Below are 25,314 nucleotides of genomic sequence, written 5' to 3' on the forward strand. Positions count from 1 at the left end.
CTGTGCCCGCACCAAAAATGGTCATTGGCTTTTTTTTTTTTTTTTTTTTTGTCGCTGTAGTCAATGGAGGAAAAGCGGACTCAAGCCCGGAAGTTGCCCGGTTCAGCAATGGCAGCTGCGGGGGCGTGGCTTCCGGCGGGGAGTGCTAGAGAATCAGGGTTGGCCGGCTCCGGCGTAGGCGGTGGCTGACAGGCGCTCCTCCGAAGACGACGGTGCGGCCGGTGCCCCGGAGGACTGGCGACCCCCAGCTCGCGGTCTTACGAGGCGCGAGGGCCGCACTGGGGGATGGACAAGGGCAAGATGGACGAGAATGAATGGGGATACCACGGCGAAGGCAACAAGAGCCTGGTTGTGGCCCACACGCAGGTAAGCGACAGACGGTCGGCTTGGTCCAGGACCCTCACCTTGCCCCGACTGGTTTCCGAGCCCCCACCCCCCTTCCCTACCCCTCAGTGCAGATCGGTTCCGCGTCCTGTCAGACCACCCCCCATCCCCGGGTCGTTTCCGCGTCCTCCAGTGTCATGCCCAGGTTAGTTCCGCGTCCCCACAGAGTGTCATAGACTTCCCCCGATCAGTTCTGTGTTTCCACAGTGTCACCCTCTCTCTCCCAGTCTGTTCTGTCTCTCCCCCAGGGTTACCCCCCTCTCGCAGAGTGAATGCCGCGTTACCGCAGTGTCACCACCCCTCTGTTCAGTTTCTTGTCCCCCAGGCTTCCACCTTGGCCTCCCGTCTGGTCTCTGGCCTCTCGGACTGCACAGTTGCTGTAGGGCAGAGGTTGCATTGGGAAGTCGCCAGCCTGGATGGAGGGTCCGGGCAGATCTGGAGGAAGGAGTGAAGTGCCCGGGATGCTCAGCACTAAGGGAATTCGGTCTCTGAGATGCCAGAATTGCTGTTCTTCCGCCGCTACTGCTCTTAATAACAATGGAGCATTGCCCATAGGTTGTTTTGAAGAATTGAGTTTCCCTTTCTTAATTCCCCTGTTCTTACTCCTCCCTTTCTTAAGTGAGGATGAGAATTTCAGAAAGTGCTATAAGGACTCCCAGGGAGATGATTCCAGAAAGAGAAGCTTGTGGATTTCTGTGAGGGCCCTGATCTCTTTGACATCCTGTCTGATACAAGTGACAGGAATGTGGTGGGCCGGAGGAGGGGTTAAGAGCATGGGAGTTGAGTCACACAGATCAGGGCAGAATCCCAGTTCTGCCACTGCCTGGCCCAGGTTCCATTTTTGTATCTGCAAAGAGAACTAGTAACAGAACCCCCTTTGTGGAATTGCTAGAAAGATGAGGTGAGCAGGAGCAGGACAAATTATACCTGGCAAGTGAGGTTAGCCCTGACCCAGTTCTAGAGCTCCTGTGGGATGGGGCAGGCCTTGGGTGGTGCCTTGCTGTGCCATTCCAGTGCTGGGTGTGTGGGTCAGGTGTAGGGTAAGTTGCAGTCACCCAGGTGGCCCCTATGTTCCACCTTTGCATATTAGCACAGTCAAGAAACTTAAGAACTGAGACCACAAGCTTTGCTCAAGATCTTTAGATGAATTAGTGATGGACAAGGCTTAACCTGAAACCATTCTTTTCTGTGCAGTCTGATGTTTCGAGGTCTGATGTTCATGCTGGAACATGGAATGTTCCAGCATGAGTCCCCTTTGAAGTTGTTGGGCTGTTGTGGTTGTAAGAAAATTTTCCTACCAAGTGAAAGCACTGAGTAAGAAAGGACTGTGCCCTTTGGGTATGGAAAAGCCTTTGTACTTTGCCTGGGTCATAAGGACCAGGAGAATGAGAGAGTCTTGGAAGATGGCCTTTTAGATCTGTGTTGTGCCCAGGGAGAGGCTGTGTGTGCGAGTGGGATAGAGAGAACATGGAGAAATGAACACAAGGTTTCCTTTGCCTGCAGGTGGACTCCCCAGACCCACCTCCTTTATTCTAAGGTAGAGAGCTGCCTTCACCACTTTTTTTTCCCAGATCAGGACACAGTCACTCTCTTGGAAGGGGCATCATTTACTTTCAAATTGAAAAGTCCATATAAAGTGACTAGTCCATACTCTATACTGTCCAGCTTCAGAACACTGCTTGCCTTCAGGCAGCCAGTCCTGGGGCCTGGCATCTTCACTGAAGGAACATGAGATGAGAGACAGCCTTCGAAGCTGGTGTTATCAGGAGCTTTGAGGAGCATGGGACTTGTAAAATGGAGCCTTGAGATGAAAGAGCTAAGTGCAGGCTGTGGCCTGGGAGTGTGCTCAGGGCTGAGCAGTAGGAAAGAACAGTGCGAGACCCTGACGGCAGACCAGTTTCTGGCAGGTTACTGTCAGCTTCCCCATGGTGCCTTTAGGCTTCCTGTGCCTGTCACCCTCAACCCTGATGCTCAGCACCCTTGGGTCCAGCAATGCAGTTTAACCCTTTCCCAGGCATTGGCCCATAGTCCTGGGGCTGACCTTCTTAGGTCCTCTAAGGCTATGGCCAGCTTGACGTTGTGCCCCAGTGGGTGTCTCTCCAGGCACTGACCTCAAGAAAGGTATTTGGCGAGGGCATTTCCCTTGTGGCAAAGTGAGGGTGCTCTCACTTGTTCTGGTGGCCAAGTCACACTACTGTTCACTCTGAGTGGTGCTTAGTGAAGCCTAGGGCTGCCCTCCTGGGTACTGCTAGGATTTCTGTCTGTGTGGTGTCAATGGCTTTCACATTTGCAGCTTATCCTTCACTTTGTCTTGTTGGCTTGGCTCAGTGTCCTGTCCTATGAAGGTCACTGTAAGTCAGGTTTGTAATTTGATCTCAAGTGTTCTCCAGTGGTGGGAGTTTGCAGGGTCAGGCCAGGCCAAGAGTCATCAACAGGCCTTGAACTGCCCTCCAATTGCCCTCATCTATGGGGTACAGGGCAAACAATGGCTCCTTCCCTTCATCACTCTAGTTGTGACAGATAATATGGAAGACCTGCCAACAAAGATCACTTATCAAAAACATGAAGGAAGCTGCTCACATCTCATCTTTCAGGTTTTATATCCTGTCTACGATTCTTTGGTGTTGGTGTTTCTGATGCGCTATGATGTTTCTCTGGGTCCTGAAGATGTGAGGTTCCGGTAGTCAGGGGCCACCTGACTGTTTCCTTCTTGTCTTGCGTTTTAGGATTTCTGGTTTGTACATCATGTATATGTTTGAAGCAAGTAAGACTTACTGTGTTCTGGGTTTGTTTGCTTTTTTTAAATCATCTTAATTCTTTTAAAATATTTATTTATTTTTAGATAGACAGGAAGGGGAAGAGATAGAGAGGGAGAGAAACATCAATGTGTGGTTGCCTATCACAGGCCCTTAACCAGGGACCTGGCCTGCAACCCAGGTATGTGCCCTGACTGGGAATCGAACCAGCGACCCTTTGGTTCTCAGGCCGGTGCTCAATCCATTGAGCCACACCAGCCAGGGCTATTTTTTTTAAATATGACTTTTACCAAGTCCTGGGACCCTCCCTTCTTTAATTTTCTCCTCAATCTAGTTGAACGAGTCTTTTTGTTGCCTCCAGTATTATTTTAAATAAGTAACTGATTCTGTATTTGAAATTTTTAATATTATCCATACAAGTTGATACAGCCGATGTTTCTTTCTTGGTAAGATCTCCTCGGAGAGCTCTGTGTGTAGTTCCCATCTCTTTATTCCCAGGATCACCTGCAGTTGAATAGCTGGAATTTGTTATTTCCCAGCTGAGTTTCCTTTAGTCATTTCCAGTCTTGGCAAGTGCTGAGCTCTTCCTTCCTAGTTTGCAAGGGTCTGCCTGCTAGGCCTGGTCTAGGTGCCTGGTCAAGGGTGCCATGGGTTCCCCTTCCTCCTCCTTTGTTCGAACTCAGCATAACAGTGGCCCCCTTTTATTAGTAAGGTAAGGAATGTTTCTGTGTCTGCAGGAGAAGGACAAGACTGCAACTCCATATCCCCCATTGCCATATGGTATGTGTTTGTATACCTGCTTCATGGCCCACATGTGGCTTGGGAGGGTGTGGAGCCTTGATAGCTCCTCAAAGATTCACTGTACATTTCAGGCACTTTGGTTTATCTTTACAAATCATCTGTTTCTCCTCTGGTTGTCACATTGTTTATCCCTTCAGGGACCACCCAAGCTTTTCTTCTGCTTCAGCCCAAGGATCCTTCCACATGTCACCTGGACTCACCCCTCCACTGTCCCATCCCCACCTCATGGGTTCTGCCTGCATCTGCTTCAGCTGTGCAGCAGATGTAGGTGCAGATGGGGTTACCAAAGCTTTGAGAAGGAAAGGGTCCTCCCTTCTGGCCTGCATGGGGAACTCCAGGCTTTCCTCTGCGAGACATCTTGTCTAACTCCTTTGTTTTGTCTGAGGCTATCCACCCATCACCATCTCTCACCCCGTATGCCATTCCTTGTGCCACCCCTTGTTTTCCAATCCCACTATGAGCCCTGGGGTGTGTTTCTGGTTGTGTCACCAAATGCAAGTGTCTTGCCCAGGTGTTGTTTCACAGGTGTTCTGATAGACAAGCTAGGCTGGGACCAATGGGTTGACTATAGAAGGCAGCCTTAACGAGAAGCATCCTGAGCCATTTCAGATGTCCAGGGCAGCACCTAAAGTTTGCCATCCCTTCTGCTGTTGTGTTTGTTTCTTTCTCCCTTTCCCTTGAAAGTTGCCTGATCATTGATTCCTTGGAGTCTTCTCAGGGCCCTGTTCTGGGTCGTTTCATCATCCTAATGGAAGATTAGGCCTGTTCTGCAGCAGGGAGGCTGTGAGACTACCAGTGCAGGGGTGTCCGCAGGTCATGGGTGACCTTCTCACTGGTCTTTGCCAGGAGGCCCTGAAGCCTTCAATTCCACCCACAGGTTCCCTCTCTCTGGCTTTAGGTGGGCAGGTATCCCTTTTAATATATTCACTTTCATGGTCTTTTTTTTTTTTTTAATTTAATGCCAGCTATAGTGTCCTCCTTCTGTTCCAGAAAATATAGACTATTAGAAGAAAGTAAAAAAGCACCCAATATTTCCACACTAAGGAAATAATTTTTGTTAACACTCTGGTGTACTTCCTTTCATCATATGATTTCATTGGGTACTTAAGAATACTATGTGTCTATTATTATTTTCTGCTTTTTCACTCTACCTTTCAGCCTAAATATGTAGCAAAGCCTTCACACACATCTCCAGGGCTGTAGAGCACTCAGGCGGCCAGGGTCCCTGATTCATGTGCTGTCAGACATTCCTGAGCTTGTGCTTTTAGAGCTATTTTGAGCCATTTGCCAAGCAAATGACTTGATGGATTCTCAGAGTGGATTAGAAGCACCTCTCTTGGGTACACCCCCACCCCACCACACCTGGGACCCTTGCAGTGCTAAATGCTTTTTGCTGCTTTTTATGGGTAACAAGTTGTACCCTTAACTCTGCATGTTTTGAGGTTGTTTAATGTGCATATGTTTATATGTTTCATTCCTGCATTCAGTCTTTTTCAGCTTATTAAAATAACTGATTCTCATCTACTGTTTTGAGGTGTAAAGAAGAGTGCCATGCTTCCCTGTCCTGCTGTGGAGATGAGCAGCCCAGCCTAGGCTATGCAGAAACCCTCATTAAGCTCCTGCCTTCTTAATCTCACCCCTTTCTCTTCACTTTCTTAGCATTTTGGCCTAGACATTAATAAGGAGGTACTAAAATGTACCTGCTTTCAGATATTCATATTAAAAGGAAAGTAGTTTCCTTCACAACTGGTTAAGATCTGGTGAGATAGCATAACACTTCTGATTACTAGGCAGTGCCGGCTCCTTCCTGGGCATCTTTTTATGGGTTTCCGAGGCAGTCCTGCCCTTTTGCTATGGGTGGCCCTTGGATTAATGATGTCTTTCTGCCAATGAAGACTGATAAGGTTGATTTCTCACCTTTCTCTGCTCTCTGTCTGAACGGGTGTTGCTGGCTCCACGGCTGGCATAGCCTGGGGCCACCAGCCCAGCCCAGTCAGGCTCTCATCAGGAACAGGTGGTACTTGTCTTCCAGAACAGACATACCAACCGAGTGCTTGTATTTGTGGGGTTTAGCTCTCAGGCTGACACTCAGCTCCCTGGGGAGGACAGTGGCTTCTGGTAAAAGTTTTTGGATAATAAATAGGTCAGAAGAGAGTGCAATTTTCCTGAAGCAGATTCAATATGGCACTCAGAATTTCTTGGTGGATCTTGAACAGAATGGTGGAGTCCAAGCAAGGAGTTAGTGCACTTTTGGGGACTAAGTTTCTGGAGAATTGCCTCGAATTAGTGTCTCTGCATATTACCTTCTGTTTTTCCTTGAATTCTGAATGGAATTGTAATTCCATGTAAAGAACCTTGGCTGGTTGATACCCATGATTGAGTGTTGATGTGTGCCTGGATGTGGCAGGATATGGTGACACCGGTATGCTGGTGACCTTGACTTCCCCTAAGTCTGGGTTTGGGGCCCAAGCCTGTATACAGGTGTCCCAGGTTTTGAGAGATCATGTGTTTTCTCCGAGTTGGGCAGGAGGTACTAGAAGGGGCTGTCATGCAGGCAGAAGGTTCTGGTGTCCATGGGGCATTCCTTGCTCTCAAATACATTTTGGTTTAGAAAGCTATACTTTCTGAGCCTCTTCAGTTGCCTCCCCAGGTTGCAGGGCTCCCATGTCTTCCTCCTCCTGTTGCTCATGACTTCTCTCTGGGCCCAGGCAAGCTCCCTGACTTCAGCCATCTGCTGTGTGTGTGCAGGACTGGTTTCCAAAGTCATCCAAATGGAGTGAGTCTGCCTGGTTACTGGGACTTCACAGCGTCTCCAGGTTATTTCCTTGGAGAATGGCAGCCTCAAAGGCTGTACTTCTTTAAAAAGTTATTTTTTCGGACTTCCGCCAAGATAGAGGCATAGGTGGAGACACGGTGCCTTCTCACACAACCAAGTTTAGAGACAACTAAATATTAGCAACAGAAAACACAGCCAGAACACAGAAAATTGAACTTTTCGGAAGTCTGTTAACAACAAATTCTTCAGCCTGACCGGTTATGGGCGAAACTAGCAGCTGGTGGAGCGGAGTTGCACAGGAAAACTCAGTCAGACGGACTCAGGCGCGTGGAATCCAGGTGCAGGGTTGGACCTACTGAGAGACCCAGCAAGCAACCGAGCGAGCGACCGTGGGGAAACAGCGAGGGAGCAGGGCTGCGTGTTGACTGTGGTCACGCATTTGTGTGCAGATAGACAAGCGAGGGAGTGGGCGATCAGACCGGGACCCAGCGGGTCCCCGCAGCAAGCGGCAGCGGAGGGCGCCGCCATTTCCTGGCTCTGACCCCACCTCCACATACAGCGTCATAACCCAGCGACTCTGAGTGGCCCGGCCCTGGTGAACCACCTAAGGCGCTGCTTATCACCCAGTGGCTCCAAAGAGCAGAGGGTGCGGCCATTTCCCCGCTCTGACCACGCCCCACATACAGCGTCACAACCCAGCGACCTGGGAGTCCAAGCCTCCGCTCCTCACATTTAAAGGGCACGAACAGACCAAAAATGGTGCAAGAAGATCTCAAAGCCCCAGAGCCTATAAATCTAAGTGATGAAGAAACAGCAAAACTCTCAGACACACAGTTTAAAACACTGGTGATCAGGATCCTCACAGAACTGGTTGATTATAGCCACAAATTAGACAAACATATGAAGGCGAAACTAATTGAAATGAATGGAATTGCACAGGAAACCAATAGCGATGAAAAGGAAACTGGGACTCAAATCAATGGAGTGGACCAGAAGAAAGCAAATAATGGCCAAACAGAAAAGAGTGAAGAAGCAAGAATTCAAAAAAAATGAGGAGAGTCTTAGGAACCTCCAGGACATCTTTAAACGCTCCAACATCCGAATTATAGGGGTACCAGAAGGGGGAAAGGCACAGCCACCAGTGGAAAACTTATTTGAACAAATAATAAAGGAGAATTTCCCCAATCTGGCAAAGGAAATAGACTTCCAGGAAATCCAGGAAGCTCAGAGAGTCCCAAAGAAGTTGGACCCAAGAAGAAACACACCAAGGCACATCATCATTATATTAGCCAAGATTAAAATGAAGGAGAGAATCCTAGAAACAGCAAGAGCTAAGGAGACAGTCACCTACAAAGGAGTCCCCATCAGACTGTCAGCAGATTTCTCAAAAGAGACCTTCCAGGCAAGAAGGGGCTGGAAAGAGGTATTCCAAGTCATGAAATCCAAAGACCTACAAAAAGATTGCTCTATCCAGCAAAACTTTCATTTAGAATGGAAGGCCAGATAAAGTGCTTCTCAGATAAGATCAAATTCAAGGAGTTCATCATCAGCAAGCCCTTATTATATGAAATGTTAAAGGGACTTATCTAAGAAAAAGAAGATAAAAAATATGAACAGTGAAAGGACAGCAAACTCACAGTTACTAACAACCACACCTAAAACAAAAGCAAACTAAAAGGACAGCTAGATCAGGAGCAGAACCATAGAAATGAAGATCTCATGGAGGGTTAGCAACAGGGGAGTGGGAGGAGGAGAAGGGGGAAGAAGGTACAGAAAATAAGTAGCATAGACAGTAGATAGAAAATAGATGGGGGGGCAAGAATAGTAGGGGAAATATAGAATCTAAAGAACTTGAGACACATGGTCATAAACTAAAGGGGGGTAATGGGGACGGGGAGGTAGGGTGGAGGGGAATGAAGGGGGGGAATAGAACAACTGTAATGGCATAATCAATAAAAAATAAATAAATTAATAAAAAAGAAAAAAAGGTAAAAAATAAAAATAAAAAGTTATTTTTTCATTCTTGTATATTATATGAACATTATAAAAATTGGGGAACCCAAATAATAAATAAGCAGAGCTTAAAAAGAAATTGTTGCCCTGGCTGGTGTGGCTCAGTTGTTTAGAGCATCATCCTGATGGGATGGTGCACTGAAAGGCTGTGGGTTTGATTCCCAGTCAGGGCACCTGTTTGGGTTGTAAGTTTGGTCCCTGATTGGAGTACATATGGAGGCAGCCAGTCAATGTTTCTCTCTTTCTTTCTTTCTCTCCCTTCCTCTTTCTCTAGTGTGGGGGTGTGTGTGCATGTGTATATCTTTAGAGGTCCTCAAAAGATAAACAACAAAGAGGTCAGTGCTTTAAAAAAAATTGTTGTCCCAATTTTTGCTACCTGGAAATGCTATTAACTGTGCTGAAGTCCTTTCAAGTGTTTTATACAAATGGAGTGTACACATACTATATATAAACATTTCTATTTTACATACTTTTAAGAATGCAGTGTAGTAAACCTATATAAAAGTGCTGAGATTAGCCCTGACTGGTGTAGCTCAGTGGATTGAGTGTGGACTGTGAACCAGGGGGTCGCTGGTTTGATTCCTGGTCAGGGCACATGCCTGGGTTGTGGGCCAGGTTCCCAGTGGGGGTCACATGAGGGGCAACCATGCATTGATGTTTCTCTAACTCTCTTTCTCCTTCCTTTCCCCTCTGTCTAAAAATAAATTAAAAAATTTTTTAAAGTTCTGAGATTTTAAGTGTATCTGTAGTTTGATTATTACAAAATTACATGGATCAATAATCCAGACCCTTCTGTAACCTTTCTCAGGGACCTTCCCACCTGCCTGAGGGGTGATCATCAACTTTGTCTTACCTATTTTTGAACATCACAGAAACAGAATTGTACCTGCACATTATTCTAATAAATATGAGATCTGTCCAGAAGGTATCCAGCCATGTATATGGAAAATAGAGACATTTATTGAAGAAGATGCAAGATTCAAGAAACATTGTACATAGGACAATGTTACCTCAATGCCCTTCAAAGTAGGCACCCTAGAACCTCACACAGTTCTGCCAGTTACCATCAGCTGCCCTGTCATATTGTCCTGAATCTCATCGATGGTCTGAAATCTCTTCCCTTTCAAAGGTGATATTAATTTTGGGAAAATACAGAGTCTGCAGGGTGCCAAATCTAGATTATAGGTGGGGGGCTGAGTCACCTGGGTGATTTGACATTTTGCTGAAAAAACTCTCCATGAGACGTGATGCACGAGCAGGCACATTGTTGTATGAAGTTGCTAATCACAAGTTGCCCAGAGCTGCGGCCTTCTGAATCATCTGAATAGTTTCTGTAGAGGAATGTTCAAGCTTAACGCAAAATTGGACACAGATTCGTAGCTCTACTCACTCAGCCATATTGTGATGGCCACCCAGTACACATAGTCACTCAATGGCATCTGCTGCCCCCACTGACTAGTACAGTGAAGTCATCATTATTCATGCATGTACATTCCAGTCCACTCTCTTTGGCTGACAGTTTACATCAATGTCACACAAACCATTGTCGTTATATTAACAAAGGCTGGAATTTTTCCAGACAGACCTCATCTCATATACACACACATGATGGTATATGCATATTTATATACACACATGTGTACATATTCACATTCATGCACATGTATAATTATGTATTTATTAAAATGGGCTTATTCTATAAGCCCTATTCTGCGACCTTTTTCATCTGTATCTGTAAATACAGAGCTTCCTATTTTCTTATCAGTGATAGCATGATATTCCATGGTTTGGGAGTGTCCCCCTGTATTTAACCATCTCACTACTGATGGACATTTAGGTTATTTACATTTTATTTAGGATTATAAATACTACTTTTATATGAGTAGCTAAAATCTTTGACATATTCTTAATTATTTCCGTAAGATGAATTCCAGGAAGTGCACTGGCTAGGTCACAGGGCACAGGTTTTTCTGGTTGTCCTGTGGCCCCAGTGTGTCCTCTGGTGTGTGACACAGTGCTGGGCCCCTCCCTGTGGGCACTGGGTATTCCAGGCCAATGGGCTGTCAATGGAGTTTGCAACCTCCCAGCTGCTGAGGAAAGTCCTCAAGTTGCCCCAGCCACTTCTCCACAGCCATCCACCCTTTTTCCCGGGCTTTGGGCTGGTACTAATCAGACTTTATTTTATCTTCCAATAGCGTTGTGTGGTACTACGTTTTCTGAAGTTTCCTCCCAACAGGAAGAAGGTAAGGTCTGTGCAGTTTGACACCCAGTCATTGAAACAATTACTTAAGAAAACTTTGGTTTTATTTCTGATGTAGAAGCATTAATGCGAACTGTAGAAATTTAAATATGACACAAGCATTCAGTGTAGAAAGTGGTGTGTCCCTGATTCCTGCAGGACCCAGTGCTTTGATTTGCTGGGGTCACTATGGGTTTCTATGGTGAGTCCCTGGGTACTGAGCGAGGAGTTACCTTGTTCAGTTCCAAGAGCCCTCCTGGTTAGCCAGGACCCCTAAGACCAGGTCTCAGTTTTCCTATGGTGATTTCCTTACACCCTACTGCCTCTTGGAATTGTATGTATGAGAATAAAGCCTGTGATGCTGCCCAGTAGACTGCGTTACAAGTCACAACAGACAGTTCAGGTGGAGCGTGGGTTTCTATTTGCTGAGTCATCCAAGCAAAGTACCGTGACACCTTCAGAAAGTTGTTGCTGTTTGGTAGCACACTGGCTGAGCACTGAGTTGCAGTGTCTGTCTTCCTGGAGTGGGATGTCACTGTAGTATTTATTTAAATCTCAGTAGTTGTAGAGGTCAGTAAAGAGAGCCTTCTGGAGCCCTTTTTTGTGGTTTTGGGGGTGAGGGAGGGAAGCACAGAAGGTGGTGTGAACTCTGCTCCAAAGCATAGGCTCTTATCTTAAAAAGCAGAGCAAAGGCAGGAGCAGGGTTGGGAGGGTCACAGTCCTCATGGGGGGATGGAGCACAGGTGGTTGGGTGGTAAGTGAAAATTGGGCAGAAGATTACAGCATAGGAGAGGTACATCACTGCTTCATTTGAGTTAAGGAGGGACAGCCAGAAAGGGAGAGGAGGTGACTGCTTATGGGCAGTGGTGGTAGCCAACAGTGGAAGTGAAGGGCACACTCAGGGGTTAGTTGCATAGAAAGAGAAGAGGTCCGTGGGAGAAAGTGAGGAAGGTGCTGCCATGAAATCTGGGGATGGTTTGGTCAGTGCAGAGAAGGATGGCAAAAGATGGGAGAGCATGAGTGGAGGGCTGCCCCTTCTCAGCTGCTAAAGAGAACTGTGCAGGGTGTTGTGTTTCTGTGGAATCCAAGTGGAAACTAGAACCACCTGGGAGGCTGCCTCCAGCTCTCTCCTTCCCCACGCAGCATCTGCAGAGTCCAGACTCAGTGAAGGGCCAGTGTTCCCTAGATGCCTCTGTCAGCTTTTCCTGTTTTGATTTATTGAGGCATTGTCTTCCAAGGCAACACTTTGCCTTTATTTATATGTAAATGGCATGGTGTGATACCAGCTGCATTACCAGTGGGAAATCATGTGGTAATTCCATCTTCAAGAAGAGCTTTTTGTTAGAAGCTCAGTGGCCACAGCTGTATGGAGCCACTGGGTGTGTTCTGGGCTTTTCTGTTAGGCTTCATTCTCATGCAGTGTCACTGTACGTGCCACAGGACGCTGGCTGTGGTCTGCACCTGTTATAGGTGCAGACGGCAGTTCAGTACAGGCCCTTTGTAGAGTTCAAGCCACGTGTCAAGCACCTCCTGATTTGTGTGTGATGAGAAGGGCCCTCTTGTCCCTTAGAGAGACCTGTGATAGACCCTTTGGACTTGTCGTCTTAGGTCAGAGGGAGGGACACAGGGCTGATTCTCTGTCTCACCCAAATCTTCACAGCTCGTTGGGTCCTTAGGAATATTGGATTTGGGATACAACATTTTATTCTCTATTTAGAGGCTGAAGAATAAAATCTAAATACCCGGTGATTTTTGGATAGGAGAGATTTTCAAAGTCCATGAAAGGTGTGCATGGGCTACTATTGGATCCCCAAGGGTTCCGGGTCAGGTAGGGGGTGGGCACTGGTGTGGGCCACATGGGCCTGGGTGGAAGGTGGAGGTGGGTCTGGGGAACTGAGGGCACAGAAGATCTAGTGAGTCCAGCAGTCTGTGGTGAGGCTTACCTTCCTCCAAGTCCAGGGCCACCATATTCTGTTTGTGGCCGCAGATGTGGCAGCCTTGTGAGTAAGGGGCTCTTGATGGTGTTAGAGTCCACTCCTTCCATACTTTCTTGGAGGTCTTGGTCACTAAGTTATGCTTGTGCTTCTTTTTTATAGACCTCGGAAGAAATATTTCAGCACCTACAGAACATAGTAGACTTTGGCAAAAATGTCATGAAGGAGTTTTTGGGGGAGAACTACGTTCATTGTGGGGTAAGTGATTTTTATTTACGTAGTAGTCTAAAATCATGGGAAAGATCTGTATCAATAATACCAACTTCTCAATTTTGGTTTGGAACTTTGTGTTTAAGGAAAACTACTCATATTAATGACAGAATTCCCAAGTGTTTGGTTTTTCTCATTTGCTGCATTGAGACATAGTAGAGCGGAAAGTATTTTCTCATTTTCTACCAGAAAAGCCTGAGGTTCAGAGAGACCATGTGAAACCCCTGCTTGCCAGGCTACCCAGTCTCCTCCACTCTGCCTTCATATAGACATCCAGCTTAGTGAGGGCTCTGGAGTGAGGTCCAGACAGAATCCCTGGTCCTAGTGCATGCGGGTAGTCTTCACTGCTGGCTTTCTCTGGTCTTGGTATTTGAGAGGAGTGCCTATCACAGATGAGGTCTGCAGCTTGGACAGTGGGGAGGGGCAGTGCAGGGAGTCACAGTGGCTACTGTCTACACCTGGGATGGCTGCTAGGCTTCTGCTGGGCTTTCCATTTGTCTTAGATTAGAGCCTTGGTCATACCAGTAGGTTTGTTGCTTTGAACACAGAGCACAATGCTTTTATTTTGCAAATACTGTACCTTGTGTCCACTCTGAAAAAAATGACACTAAGGAGGTCAAGGGAAAGGTTTTTTTGAAGCTTAAGGTTTGCTTGGTAAAGTAGAATTGAAATGGCTCTGACAGCAAAACATCCTCCAAGAAGGACCCTTTGACAAGCTTAGGATGTACTATTGATGGTGCTGCTGGGCACCTTCGGGGCTGCAGTCTCAGTTGAAGGCATCAGACCCCTTTTCAGGGCAGCCCAGCCATGCAGTAGTCAGGCTAGGCTCACCACAGCGCTCTGGATATCCTCGAGACAGCCCTGACTCCCCCCGCACTTCGTCTGAGAAATTACCTGGACCAGAGTTGTGTCTGTCATTTCCACAGTATCTGGTGGCTTTACAGGCCACCCTTAGGCAGTGTAGAAGGGACTACACAGTCACTAGAGTCATTTGGCCATCCTCCATGCTGGCACTACACTCAGTGAGGTCTTTAGCTGTTTAGTTGAATTGTTAAAGCCTTGTGTCTCTGAACTATCTGCTCTGGGTGTTGCCTGCTTCTTGGCCTGCATGGTATCGGAGTGAATGTGAGTAGGCCGATACATACTTCTCTCTATCATAGTGTTGGGGGCTCCAGACCTTTCCCCTGAAAAGGTCACAGTGGTAGGAGCTTGGGTCAACCAAGAATGGCCTGGCAAATGAGAGCAGCATCAAGATGTTTCCCTAGGGCACAGGGCATACATGCCCTGGTTTCAGGTTTGGTTCTTTTTGTCCACAGTAGATGAGGCTCTGGGCATGTGAGGTGAGCCACAAGGTCACATTCTGGGAATATTCATGCCATTGACATGCCTTCTCTACATGAAGACAACACCAAAGTGAATACAGCCTGCTTTTCCTCCAGGTGGGCGTGATATCCCCAGGGGGCTGCCACTGAGGCCCTGGCATGGTTGGAATGTGGCGTACAGAGCACATCTCTGATCCACATAAGACTATGCACAGGCAAAACTAGCATGTATAAATGCCATTGTTTTCTCTGATCACTTACATGAAGTAGGGCAGATTGGACCCCTGGTGAGCATTTTCCTCCTCTGTATGCTGGGATGAGATAACAGACCAGCCTAGTGGTGAGAGCAGGAGGCCCAGACACAGTGACAGACACACCTCTCATGCCCATGCTGCCTCTGGGCCTGCCTAACTGGTTTGGGGACTAGGCTGGTCCAATCTCCGAGTGAGCTGGAGGTTAGGAAATGGGGAAGAGGGTCTTTTTTCATGCCCACAGATGTTTGCTTCTTAAATACTGGGGATAGTTGAGATACTGATGGAATTTTAGAAGTTTACCTCACTTTTATGGACCTGGTCCTCCCAAGGTTGAATGCCCTTGGGTGGCCTTGACTTCTCACTTTATTTTTATTTAATATTTTATTTATTTATTTTTAGAGAGAGGGGAAGGGAGGGAGAAAGAGAAGGAGAGAAACATCAATATGAGAGAGCAACACTGATCACTTGCCTCCCAGGTATGCCCTGCATGGGTACTGAAGCTGCAACCCAAGCATGTGCCCTGACTAGGAATTTAACTGACAACCCTTCACTTTGCAGGATGATGCCCTACAAACTGAGCCACACTGGACAGGGCTTGACTTCCCACTTTAACTTGACATGATGGAAGTATTGGCCTGGCCACCGCACACGAGTGAGGAGATGCTGTTCTTCTGAGGGAGTTTTTACAAGACTGTAGACATGCTGCTTACCTGCCAGGCCCTGTCCAGTCTTGGTGGCCCTTCGTACTTTTCTGCAGCCATCACTTCATCCCTTTGAGGGCAGATGCTTGTCAGCAGGGAAGCTGGTGTGGCCACACCTTTCAAGTTAAACTTTCCTGAAATTTTGTGGTCTGAACTATAATTTTTCTTAAGTTAATACTTTGTGCAGGTGCTGGCCAAGTGCCCTGCTGAGTTCACCATTTTCCCAGGGTTCTGTAGGTGTTGTCTGTCCACCCATGGAGTGGTGTACATGATTCATGAGTCTGAATCAAAGGTTGGTAAATGTAACCAAATGTTAGAAAGGATGCCTACTCTGAACATTTTATTCTGACTTAAAACACAAATAGAACTCATTATAAAATCAGGAATTTAAAATTGCTTGAAGAAGTAGTTCTGTTTTTTACCTAGGTGACTAGATTTAGGCGGGGAAGCTCATAGATGCTGTGTCAAGAGTAGTTGAGCCACTTTTGGCTCCGAACTTGATCCTGTCTGCTCCTCTTCAAGTTTCTGTCAATGCATTGATGATTCCAGCATGGGCCATGACTTCCTTTCCCAGCTGGGGAGCGTCATGACTCCTGCTCTGTGGAGATCTGAGTCAGTGTGCTTGCCCTGACCTTCCTGCATTGCCTTCAGGATGTTCGGGGCTAGATGTTTCTTTGAGAGATGAACTGGATGCATTTTTTTACCTTCCCTGTGCAGCATCCCTTACCTGCCACCTGCCCGCTACATACCTTTGTTTTTTTCTGAAGTGGAGTGAGAACTTGGACTTTTGTGAGATGGTCTAAGTTTTTAATTTTCACATTTTTATAAGTCCCACTCTTTTTCATTGTTTCATCTTATCTAATTCAGAACTAAATTTTTAGCAACTCACTTTTTATCAGTTTATAGCATGTGTAGGTAAATGACAAAATCGTGGGTTAAGTTGGCATAGCAGACTAGGAAGTAAACAATTGACTGGACTAGGCTGACGGCAGAAGTGTGTCTGTAAGACAGGATGGCCTCAGGCCTGAAGGCAGGTCAGCCATGGACTGGTACTGATGCACAGGTGGGGCAGGGTAGGATGGAGAAGGTGTGGTGTGTCAGCATTTAGAGTCTTGGTGTTTATATTCTAGGCTGGTCTCTTGTGTCCCATTGGGACTTCTTCAGAAGTCATAAATCTACTACCCTGAAAACACAATGAAGATAGTGAGCAACATGGAATAAAAACTTATTTCAGGAAATTACAAGGAAATGGCAAATTGGAGAGAAGTTGCTCTTTGTTTTTTCCCTGAATGCATTGCATATTGGACCACCCTGAGTCTAGTGGCTAATCAGCACACTGAAAGTCTCACCTAGAGGTTAATACTCGATTAGAACCTTTCCCTTGAGCTGTTTCTCAAGGAAAAGGGAATGTGAGAAGCCTCAGGTTTTCTGCCCAGATACTTGGTGAGGAGTATTTGCGCTGGCATAGAACTGCCTCAGGCCTTGCTTTGCAGCCCATAGACACTGAGGACAGAGATAAGGTCTCAGTGAGGATAGAGGAGGTGCTTGGTGGAGACTGACTGTGGGTGCCAAGAGGCACGCTGCTGATCATCACCAGCGTGGACACCAGCTGCTTTGAATGCATGAAAAACATTAGTGTCTGTTTCATCTGGACAAGTCCTTAAAATAGAAGAGCAGCTTTATTCCTGAGGCCCACATCTGAGTATGTTTTTTAACGTGCGAAAATATGCATAGCATAAAGTGTACCATTTTAACCATCTTTAAGTGTGTGCTTCTGTGGCATTAAATGTGTTCACATTGTTGTGCAGCCAGACTGAGCATTTCATATTTATCCTTACAGGAAGTGGTTCAGCTGCCTTTAGATTTTGTGAAACAGCTTTGTTTAAAGATACAGTCTGAAAGACCAGGTAAGGGTTTTAACTTATAAGCTCTTTTTGTAATTTAAAATATCTCATGTGAAAGCGTTAGACATTGTTACTTACAATTCTTTTGCCAGAAAGTTTGATTATTGGAAGTAGAAATCTCAAGAGCTCACGGTTTTGGGCATCAGATATCCAGGTCACTGCAGAGAATATATGACCAAGAACTAATTAATAAAAACTTAGCTAAACAACAAAACAAACAAGCAAACAGAATAAAAACAAAGACACTGAAATAGAGAACAAGTGGGCAGTGACCAGAGGGGAGAGGGAAGGGAATTTAAGGGGAAAAATGGGGAGGGATTTTGAGGAACAAATAGGAAGGACACAGGGATGAGGACTGGGGGGGGGGGATGGGAGGGAGGTGGGGAGACGGGGCAGGGGGGGCTGGGATGGGAGAAACAGTCAAAAAACTGTACTTGAAAAATAACTAAATAAAAAAAAAAATAAAATAAATAAAAACAAATATACATTTGGGAGAGAGAGGAAGCTGAAGGAAGTAGGGGAGACAGGGTAGAGACAGTAGGCTATAGGGAAGCTTGGAGGAGGAGTCAAAATGAAAACCAAGGTAGACCCAAACCACAGAGGATGGGCCAGGCCCTAGCAGTTCTGCAGCTGGAGGACCTTCTCCCAGAGCTGAATCCACCCAACTTGCTGATCCCCCTAGGGGAAGATAGAAGATGTGGGCCATGCCAGCCCCCATCATCTCATGTATTTTTCACACCTCCTGTACTTCTCACATACTTACCCCCCATACACTGAATATCTTCACCATTTCACCTTGCATACTCTATGCCCATCACCTCACGTACCTCACCCCACCTTATATATCTCCATCCATTACCTCACGTGCCTTCCCTATCACCTCATGTACCTTCCTTGCACTTGGTTGTGGCTATAATGACAAAAACCATGTCAAAGCCTTTCCTTTCACACAAAGATGTAAAGTCCATGTTACTGAGGATGAATATGTCTCCTAAAGCGCAGCCAGGCAGTCCAGGTGTGTAGTTGGCCAATAGAAAATTCTTTCCTTACTTGGTTAGGAAAATTGAGGCACCATGAGTTGGAGACTCAGGTTTGAGGAGCACTGAGGAGCAGGGCTCTATGTGTTGAAATGGCTAATGAGGGAGAAGGGTGTTGTAGCCATGTTAAAGCCAGGACTGGGTCTTGACTCTGTTGTCCTCATCTATACTAAAACAGACTGAGACTTGTCTAGGGTTCTGCCATCTAGCTATAACAATGCTTAATATCATTATTTTGTTTTACAATTAGGAATTAAGTTTGTATTACTTAACAGTAATAAGAATTGTACCCCCATTGTAATAATGACTCATAATCAGGCTTGTTATGTGAAAGGAGGAAAGTCAACCCATGGGGTCTGGAGACCACATGGCTGTTCTGTGACTGTCCAGGTACAGCTTTTAGAGTCAGTGCTAAGGAAATAGTGGTGTTCGAGGATTCTAAAAGAACCAACAAGACGAAGGCAGAGGCTGGTTCCTCCTTCTACTCTGTGTTTCTGGGTTAAGGGACTCACAGAATTGGGAGGTGGTCCCCAAGACCACCCTCCCTTCTGATCAAAACTGAACCTTTTGGGGATCCCCAGGAACAAGTTTAGGATCTGATAATTTGCTGGAAGGATCCATAGAACTTACTGTTATCCTCATGGTTATGGCTTATCACAGCTAAGGGATAGAGATTAAGACCAGCTGATTGAAAAGGTGCTGAGGACAGGTCCAGGGAAACCAGCATGAACTTCCAGGTGTCCTTTCCCGTTAGAGTTGTGCGGATGGTGCTTACTTCTTCCAGCCACAGTATGTGACCACATGGAGGAATGCCAAGCACGGAGGCCACCCGAGCCTCAGTCTCAGGGCTTTTCTGGGGATTGGGCATGTAGACGCAGCTGAATAGCTGCCCTCAGTCTCCAGCCTTCTGGAGGTTGAGCTGATACTGTGAGACCCACACCCCCATCATGTATCACAGTGTTACACTCATGTGACTCAAATACCCCAGAACATTCCTCAGGTAGGACACCCCAAGGCTTAGAACTAGAGGCCAAGGCCAGCCCTTTTAGGCACAGCTGATCTTTCCCTCAACAGGAATTTGTGAATTATCATGGGATCATCTTGATCTCATACTAATCCTCAGTTAATTTTCTTACTGTTTTCTAGAATCTCGCTGTGACAAGGACCTGGACACTCTGAGTGGTTATGCTCTGTGCCTTCCCAATTTAGCCAGACTTCAGACCTACCATTTTGCTGAGCATCGGCCGATTCTGTGTGTAGAGATCAAGGTGAGTTTTGTCAAGGGGAAAGTGATGTGGGGAGAAGGGCAAGGTGTGTTCAGGTTGTAAATTCATGGTACCTGCCTAGAGTGCACTTTACCACAGAAGCTCCTGGTGTTCCTCACGCTGGGGCCCACAGCTCCTTCTCCGAGATCCCCAACTTCTAGGGACTCAGTTTGCTTCCTGCTACTTTCATGTATGCCACCTGGTTTCTCCCACCAGCCAGATCTGAGGGACATGGCTCCCCAGGCCCCCAGATTTAGGCTTATTCTCAGGTGCTTTGATGGGGAGCCAGCTAGGGACAAGTTCTGTCCAGGGTTCCACCCTCCCTGTTTTCTTTGGAGGGTACAGCTCACCAGTCCCCCTGACCTTCCCTGCCATGTCCTCTTGGCAACATGGTGACACTGCATGCTGTGTTCCAGGAGGCTAGTTTGAGGGTTGCCCTTCAGACTGGGTGGCACTCTGTTCTTTTGTTTCTGTCCTACTCAGTAGAGACCCTCCCCAGAGGCACAGGAACCTATGTGGCTCTCAAGGCCCTGGTTTGTTGTGGTCAGGACTCCCAAGTTGGGGTGACAAAGGGCATCATCACTCTACTAGTGGAGGGAAATGATTGCTGGATAAGGGCCAGGCCGCCAGCTTCAGCTCTGCTGTGCAGTGTTCAGTCTGGCTGCTCAGGTCTTTCTCCGGAAGCTTCCCAGATGTCCCAGGCCACTGTTTGTCTCCTTCCAAATCTCTGTGGTGGTGATTTTTGGGTCACACCCTTGGCTCTGAGCAACCTGTGTGCTCAGTGGGGCCTAATAATCTGTTTCCGCAACCAGAGGCATCTTAGGCATCACAAACAATTGTGGCATGTTCTTCATTGCCCCAGTGCTAAGAGCAGGTCTTACATGTTGTATGTGCCCAGAAACTGTGGCTTTTAAAAGACAACTGGGGTTTCAAACATTTTGGGAGCCTGGCAGCCATTAGATGGGCAACTTCCCATTCACAAATTCTTGTCAGAGGGAACAAGAGTCCTGCTTCTTACAGTTGGGAATGTGGGGGCAAATCTGAACTTTCCAATTTCCTTCTGTCTTGAAAAACACAAAGCAACTCTGTTGTATTTTTCAATCCAGCAACTGAGAAACCATCTTTTCCCAGTAGGAGTTCTGACTCTCTAACAGCAGAGAGATGTTAATACAATATGACAAGGGAAGTGTCAGTTTCCTTGCAGAACTAGAGAGAAAAGCAACTTTGGGAATACTTATCTAACATTTGCTGCTACTCCTCAGTGTTGCCTTGTAGTTAGTTATATCTGTTTAAAGGTTTGTGATTTCTCCGTAAGCAGTGTTTCTTCCTATTTATTTTGCAGCCAAAATGTGGGTTTATTCCTTTCTCCAGTAATGTTACACATGAGATGAAACATAAGGTGTGCCGTTACTGCATGCACCAGCACCTCAAGGTAAGGAGAGCCAACTAGCCCACATCCCTCCCTACAGAGCTGTGTGGAGGGTGGTTGGGCCTGAGGTGTGACCACATAGAGTTATCAAAAGAATGAAAGAAAATGTAGGTATTTATTATTTACTTTTTATTTCACAAGTACTTCATTGTTTACCTTTTTGTTTTGTTTTGTCTTAAATTGGGATAAAATTCACTTACCCTAAGGCTCACCCTTTTAAAGTATAATTTAGTATATTCACAGAGTTGTGCGACTATCACAGTCGTCTAATTCCAGAGCATTTTCATCACTTCAAAAAGAAATTTTGTGCCCAGAAGCAGTCCCTTTGAAATCCCCTGGACTGCCAGCCTCTGCCAGGCACCTGTCTATCAGGATTTGCCTGTTCTGAACGTTTCATAAATGAAATCATATAATATGTGGCCTTTTGTGACTTCTTTCACTCAGTATAATCATAGTGAGGTCCATCCATGTTTTGTATTGTATATCAGCACTTCAGTTCTTTTATGGCTGATTAATATTCCATTGTGTGGGAACATTTTGTTTGTCCATCTGCTGATGAACATGTGGCTTGTTTCCGCCTTTCAGTTGTTGTGAATAATGTTGCTGTAAACATGTGTGTTCATGTACTTGTTTGAATCCCTGTTTTCTCTTCTCTTAGGTAGATTCCTTGGAGTGGAATTACTAGGTTTCAGGGAAGTTCTGTGTTTAACTTTTCAAGAAAACATCAAACCATTTTTCCCAGCTGTTGCACTACTTTGTATTCCCACCAGCAACATATGAATGTTCTGATTTCTCCTCATCTTTGCCAACCCTTGTTGTCGCTGTTTGTGGTTATAGCCATCCTACTGAGTGTGCAGTGGTATCTCATTGTGGTTTTCATTTGTATATCTCTAACACTGATGTTAAGCATCTTTTCTTGTGCTTATTGTGCCATTTGAATATCTTTGGAGAAATATCTATTTTAATTCTTTGCCCACTCTAAATTACTTTGTTTTTCTGTTACAGAGTTTTATGTGTTTTTTATATATTCTGGATATTAATCTCTTATCAGATATGTGGTTTGCAAATATTTTTTCCTCCTCTGTTGCTTTTTTATTCTGATGATAGTTCCTTTGATGCACAAAGTTTTTACTTTTGATAAAGTACAATTTGTCTACTTTTTCTTTTGTTGCCTTTGCTTTTGGTGTCATATCTAAAAAAATCATTGCCTGATCCAAGGTCATGAAGCTTTTTTCCTGTTGTGTTCCTCTAAGAGTTTTATAGTTTTAGCTCTTACGTTTAGGTTTTTAATTCATTTTGAGTTAATTTTTGTGTATGATGTTAAGTAGGTATCGAACTTCGTTCTCTTGCATGTGGATGTTCAGTTTTTCCAGCACCATTTGTTGAAAAGACTATTCTTTCTTCATTGAATGGACTTGGTACCCTTATCAAAGATCTTTTGGACATATATGTGATGGATTATTTCTGGGCTCTCTATCCTATTTTATTGTTCTGTATATCTGTCCTTAATACTAATACTACACTCTTGATTGCTGTAGCTTTGTAGTAAGTTTTGAAATCGGAAAGTGTTAGTCCTCTAGCTTTGTTCTTTCTCAAGATTGTTTAGGCTATTTGGGGGCCCTATATAATTACTGTATTTGGCTGTGTGTGATGTACTCCCTTGTATAATGCACCCATGTTTTTGGCCCAAGCTTTCAGGAAAAAAATCTTTCACTTTAGTTTTTAAATTCAGTTATGTTTATTTATATTTAGATTCTTGCTTTGTATTACAAAGGAATTTTAGCATTTATTTTTTAACATATTATGGTACAAGAAATGTTCTGTAACAAATAATTACAAAGCACAAGAATGGATACAAGGGATTTCAGGCACTACCCATGTATAATGTGCATCCTTATTTTCCCCTCAAAAATTTGGGCAAAAAGTGTGTGTTATACATGGCAAAATATGGGCCATATGAATTTGAGGACTGGATTTTTCATTTTTGGAAAGCATGACTTGGAACTTTGACAGAAACTTCAGGAATCTGTAGATCAGTTTGAGTAGTATTGTTATCTTAACAGTATTGTGTTATAATCCATGAACACAGGCCGTCTTTCCACCTATTAAGGTTTTTTTTTAAATTTCTTTCAGCAATATTTTATAGTTTTTACTATACAAGTTTCTCACCACTTCCGTTAAGTTTATTTTTAGGTGTTTTATTGTTTTTATAATATTACAGATGTGATTATAAGTGGAACTGCTTTCTTAATTTCCTTTTGGGAGTGTTCATTGCTAGTGTATAGAAGCACAACTAAATTTTTTTGGTTTTTTTTATACCCCGCAACCTTGCTGAATTCATTCCTTCCTCCCTTCCTTCCTTCCTTCCTTCCTTCCTTCCTTCCTTCCTTCCTTCCTTCCTTCCTTTTAGAATTTATTTATTTATTTTTTAGAGAGGGGACAGGAATAAGAAAGGGAGGGACAGAAACATCAATGTGTGGTTGCCTCTCATGTGGCCTGCCACCTACGCATGTGCCCTGGACTGGGAATTGAACCCTCAACCCTTTGGTTTGCAGGCCCACGTTCAATCCACTGAGCTGTACCAGCCAGGGCCTTTGCTGAATTTCTTATTAGCTGTACTAGCTTTCTTGTAGATTCTTTGGAATTTTCTATGTACAGGATCATGTCATTTGTGAATAGAGAGTTTTATTTCCTTCTTTTCAATTTAGTTGCCTTTAACTTCTCAATTTCCTCAAAGAAGTCAGAAGGGATTTTTGATAGGGATCCCATTGAATTGCAGGTCAATTTGGGAGGTATTGCTATCTTAACAATATTATTAATACTCTGTGAACAACAGGTTGTTTTTTTGTTTATTTAGGTATTTAGTTTCCTTCATTGATGTTTTATACTATTGTTTACAGTGTGTAAGTCTTCTTTTGTTAAATTTATTCCTAAATATTTTTTGATGTCATTGTACATGGAATTTTCTTTTATTTCATTTTTAGATTTATTGTGTAGCAATGCAGTTGATTTTTTAAATTTATATATTTTAATTTTTTTTCAAGGATTTTTAAATTGATTTGAGAGAGGGAGAGAGAGACATCAATTTGTTGTTCCACATACTTATGCTTTCATTGGTTGTCATGTGTATGTGCCCTGACTGAGGACTGAACCCACAATCTTGGAGTATTGGGACGACACTGTAATCAACTGAAACTACCTGGCCAGGGCTCCAAAATGTATATATATTTTTAATGTACATATATTTAAATGTACATATATTTAGCTATGGTAAAATACTCAAAACATAAAATTCACCATCTTAACTACTACAGGTCACTTGCATTAAGTACATTTACCTGGTTGTGTAACCATCACCATTATCCATCTCTAGAACTTTTTCATCCTGCCAAACTGAAGCTCTATGCCCAGTCCCTGGGAACCACTATTGTAGTTTTTACCTCTGTGAATTTGACTACTGTTGGTACCCCATATCTGTGGAATTGTACAGTATTTGTCTGTACAATTTGCCAGTATTTGCCTGTTGTGACTGGCTTGTTTTCGCTTAGCATATGTCCTCAAGGTTTATCCATGCTGTACCAATTATCAGGATTTCTTTCCTTTTGAAGGATGAATTGTACTTGGGTTTTTTCCACCTTCTGGCTGTTGTGAATAATGCTGCTAGGAAGATGAGTGTACAGATCATTCTCAGTTTCTAAGTATGTACTCAGAAGTCAAATGGCTAGATCACATTGTAGTTCTCTCTTTCCTTATGAGGAGCTGCCATCCTCTTGTCCACAGTGACTGCACCATTTTATACTTCCCTCACAGTGCACAAGAGTTACAGTTTCCCCACATCCTCACTAAGACTCTTCTGTTTTTTATAGTTGTCATCCTAATGAAGTGAGAAATGCAACTAGTTTTTGCATATTGGTTTTTTTAAATGAAAAGAGGCTTATTTCTTAGGTATCGTGCACAATAACAAAAACTCACTGCCTGGTTAACCTGTGCCCTCATCCTCATCCTAGTGCAGGACACTTTCACAGTTGTGATATTGCCTTTCTTAATGTGGCTGTAGCTAGTGACCAATGTGATGTTAACAGCTCCTCTTAGCCTGTAGTCAGCTCCCAAAGTTCTGATGGAGGGCAGGGAATAGAGTGGAGATAGAACACCAACTCTAGTAACTCTTCCATGTGGCCAACTTGTGACTCAGCTCTTCTGAAGCATTTCTTCTGTTCCCTTCCATTGGA

At 44.8% G+C, this 25,314-nt stretch overlaps 2 protein-coding genes across 4 annotated transcripts in view; both read left to right on the forward strand.

The window, feature by feature from the left end:
- The window catches only part of BICD2 (BICD cargo adaptor 2), a 61,185-nt gene extending 60,992 nt beyond the window's left edge, over positions 1–193 (forward strand). For both annotated transcript variants that reach the window (XM_053662800.1, XM_037157086.2), the window contains one exon: positions 61–193. In XM_053662800.1, the coding sequence (XP_053518775.1) occupies positions 61–189 (129 nt within the window). In that variant the 3' untranslated portion in view covers positions 190–193. The remainder of the gene's footprint in view (positions 1–60) is intronic.
- IPPK (inositol-pentakisphosphate 2-kinase) overlaps positions 193–25,314 on the forward strand; it is a 60,245-nt gene continuing 35,123 nt past the window's right edge. The window contains exons 1-6 of one of the 2 annotated variants that reach the window (XM_037157090.2): positions 193–366; positions 10,926–10,973; positions 13,066–13,161; positions 17,291–17,357; positions 19,538–19,659; positions 20,999–21,088. In XM_037157090.2, coding sequence (XP_037012985.2) covers positions 286–366; positions 10,926–10,973; positions 13,066–13,161; positions 17,291–17,357; positions 19,538–19,659; positions 20,999–21,088 — 504 coding nt within the window. In that variant the 5' untranslated portion in view covers positions 193–285. The remainder of the gene's footprint in view (positions 367–10,925; positions 10,974–13,065; positions 13,162–17,290; positions 17,358–19,537; positions 19,660–20,998; positions 21,089–25,314) is intronic. The other variant, XM_053662802.1, reaches the window with a different exon arrangement.

Source organism: Artibeus jamaicensis, unplaced genomic scaffold (assembly GCF_021234435.1).
Source record: "Artibeus jamaicensis isolate MK-2021 breed Jamaican fruit bat unplaced genomic scaffold, CSHL_Jam_final contig_288, whole genome shotgun sequence".
NCBI classification, from domain to species: Eukaryota; Metazoa; Chordata; class Mammalia; order Chiroptera; family Phyllostomidae; genus Artibeus; species Artibeus jamaicensis.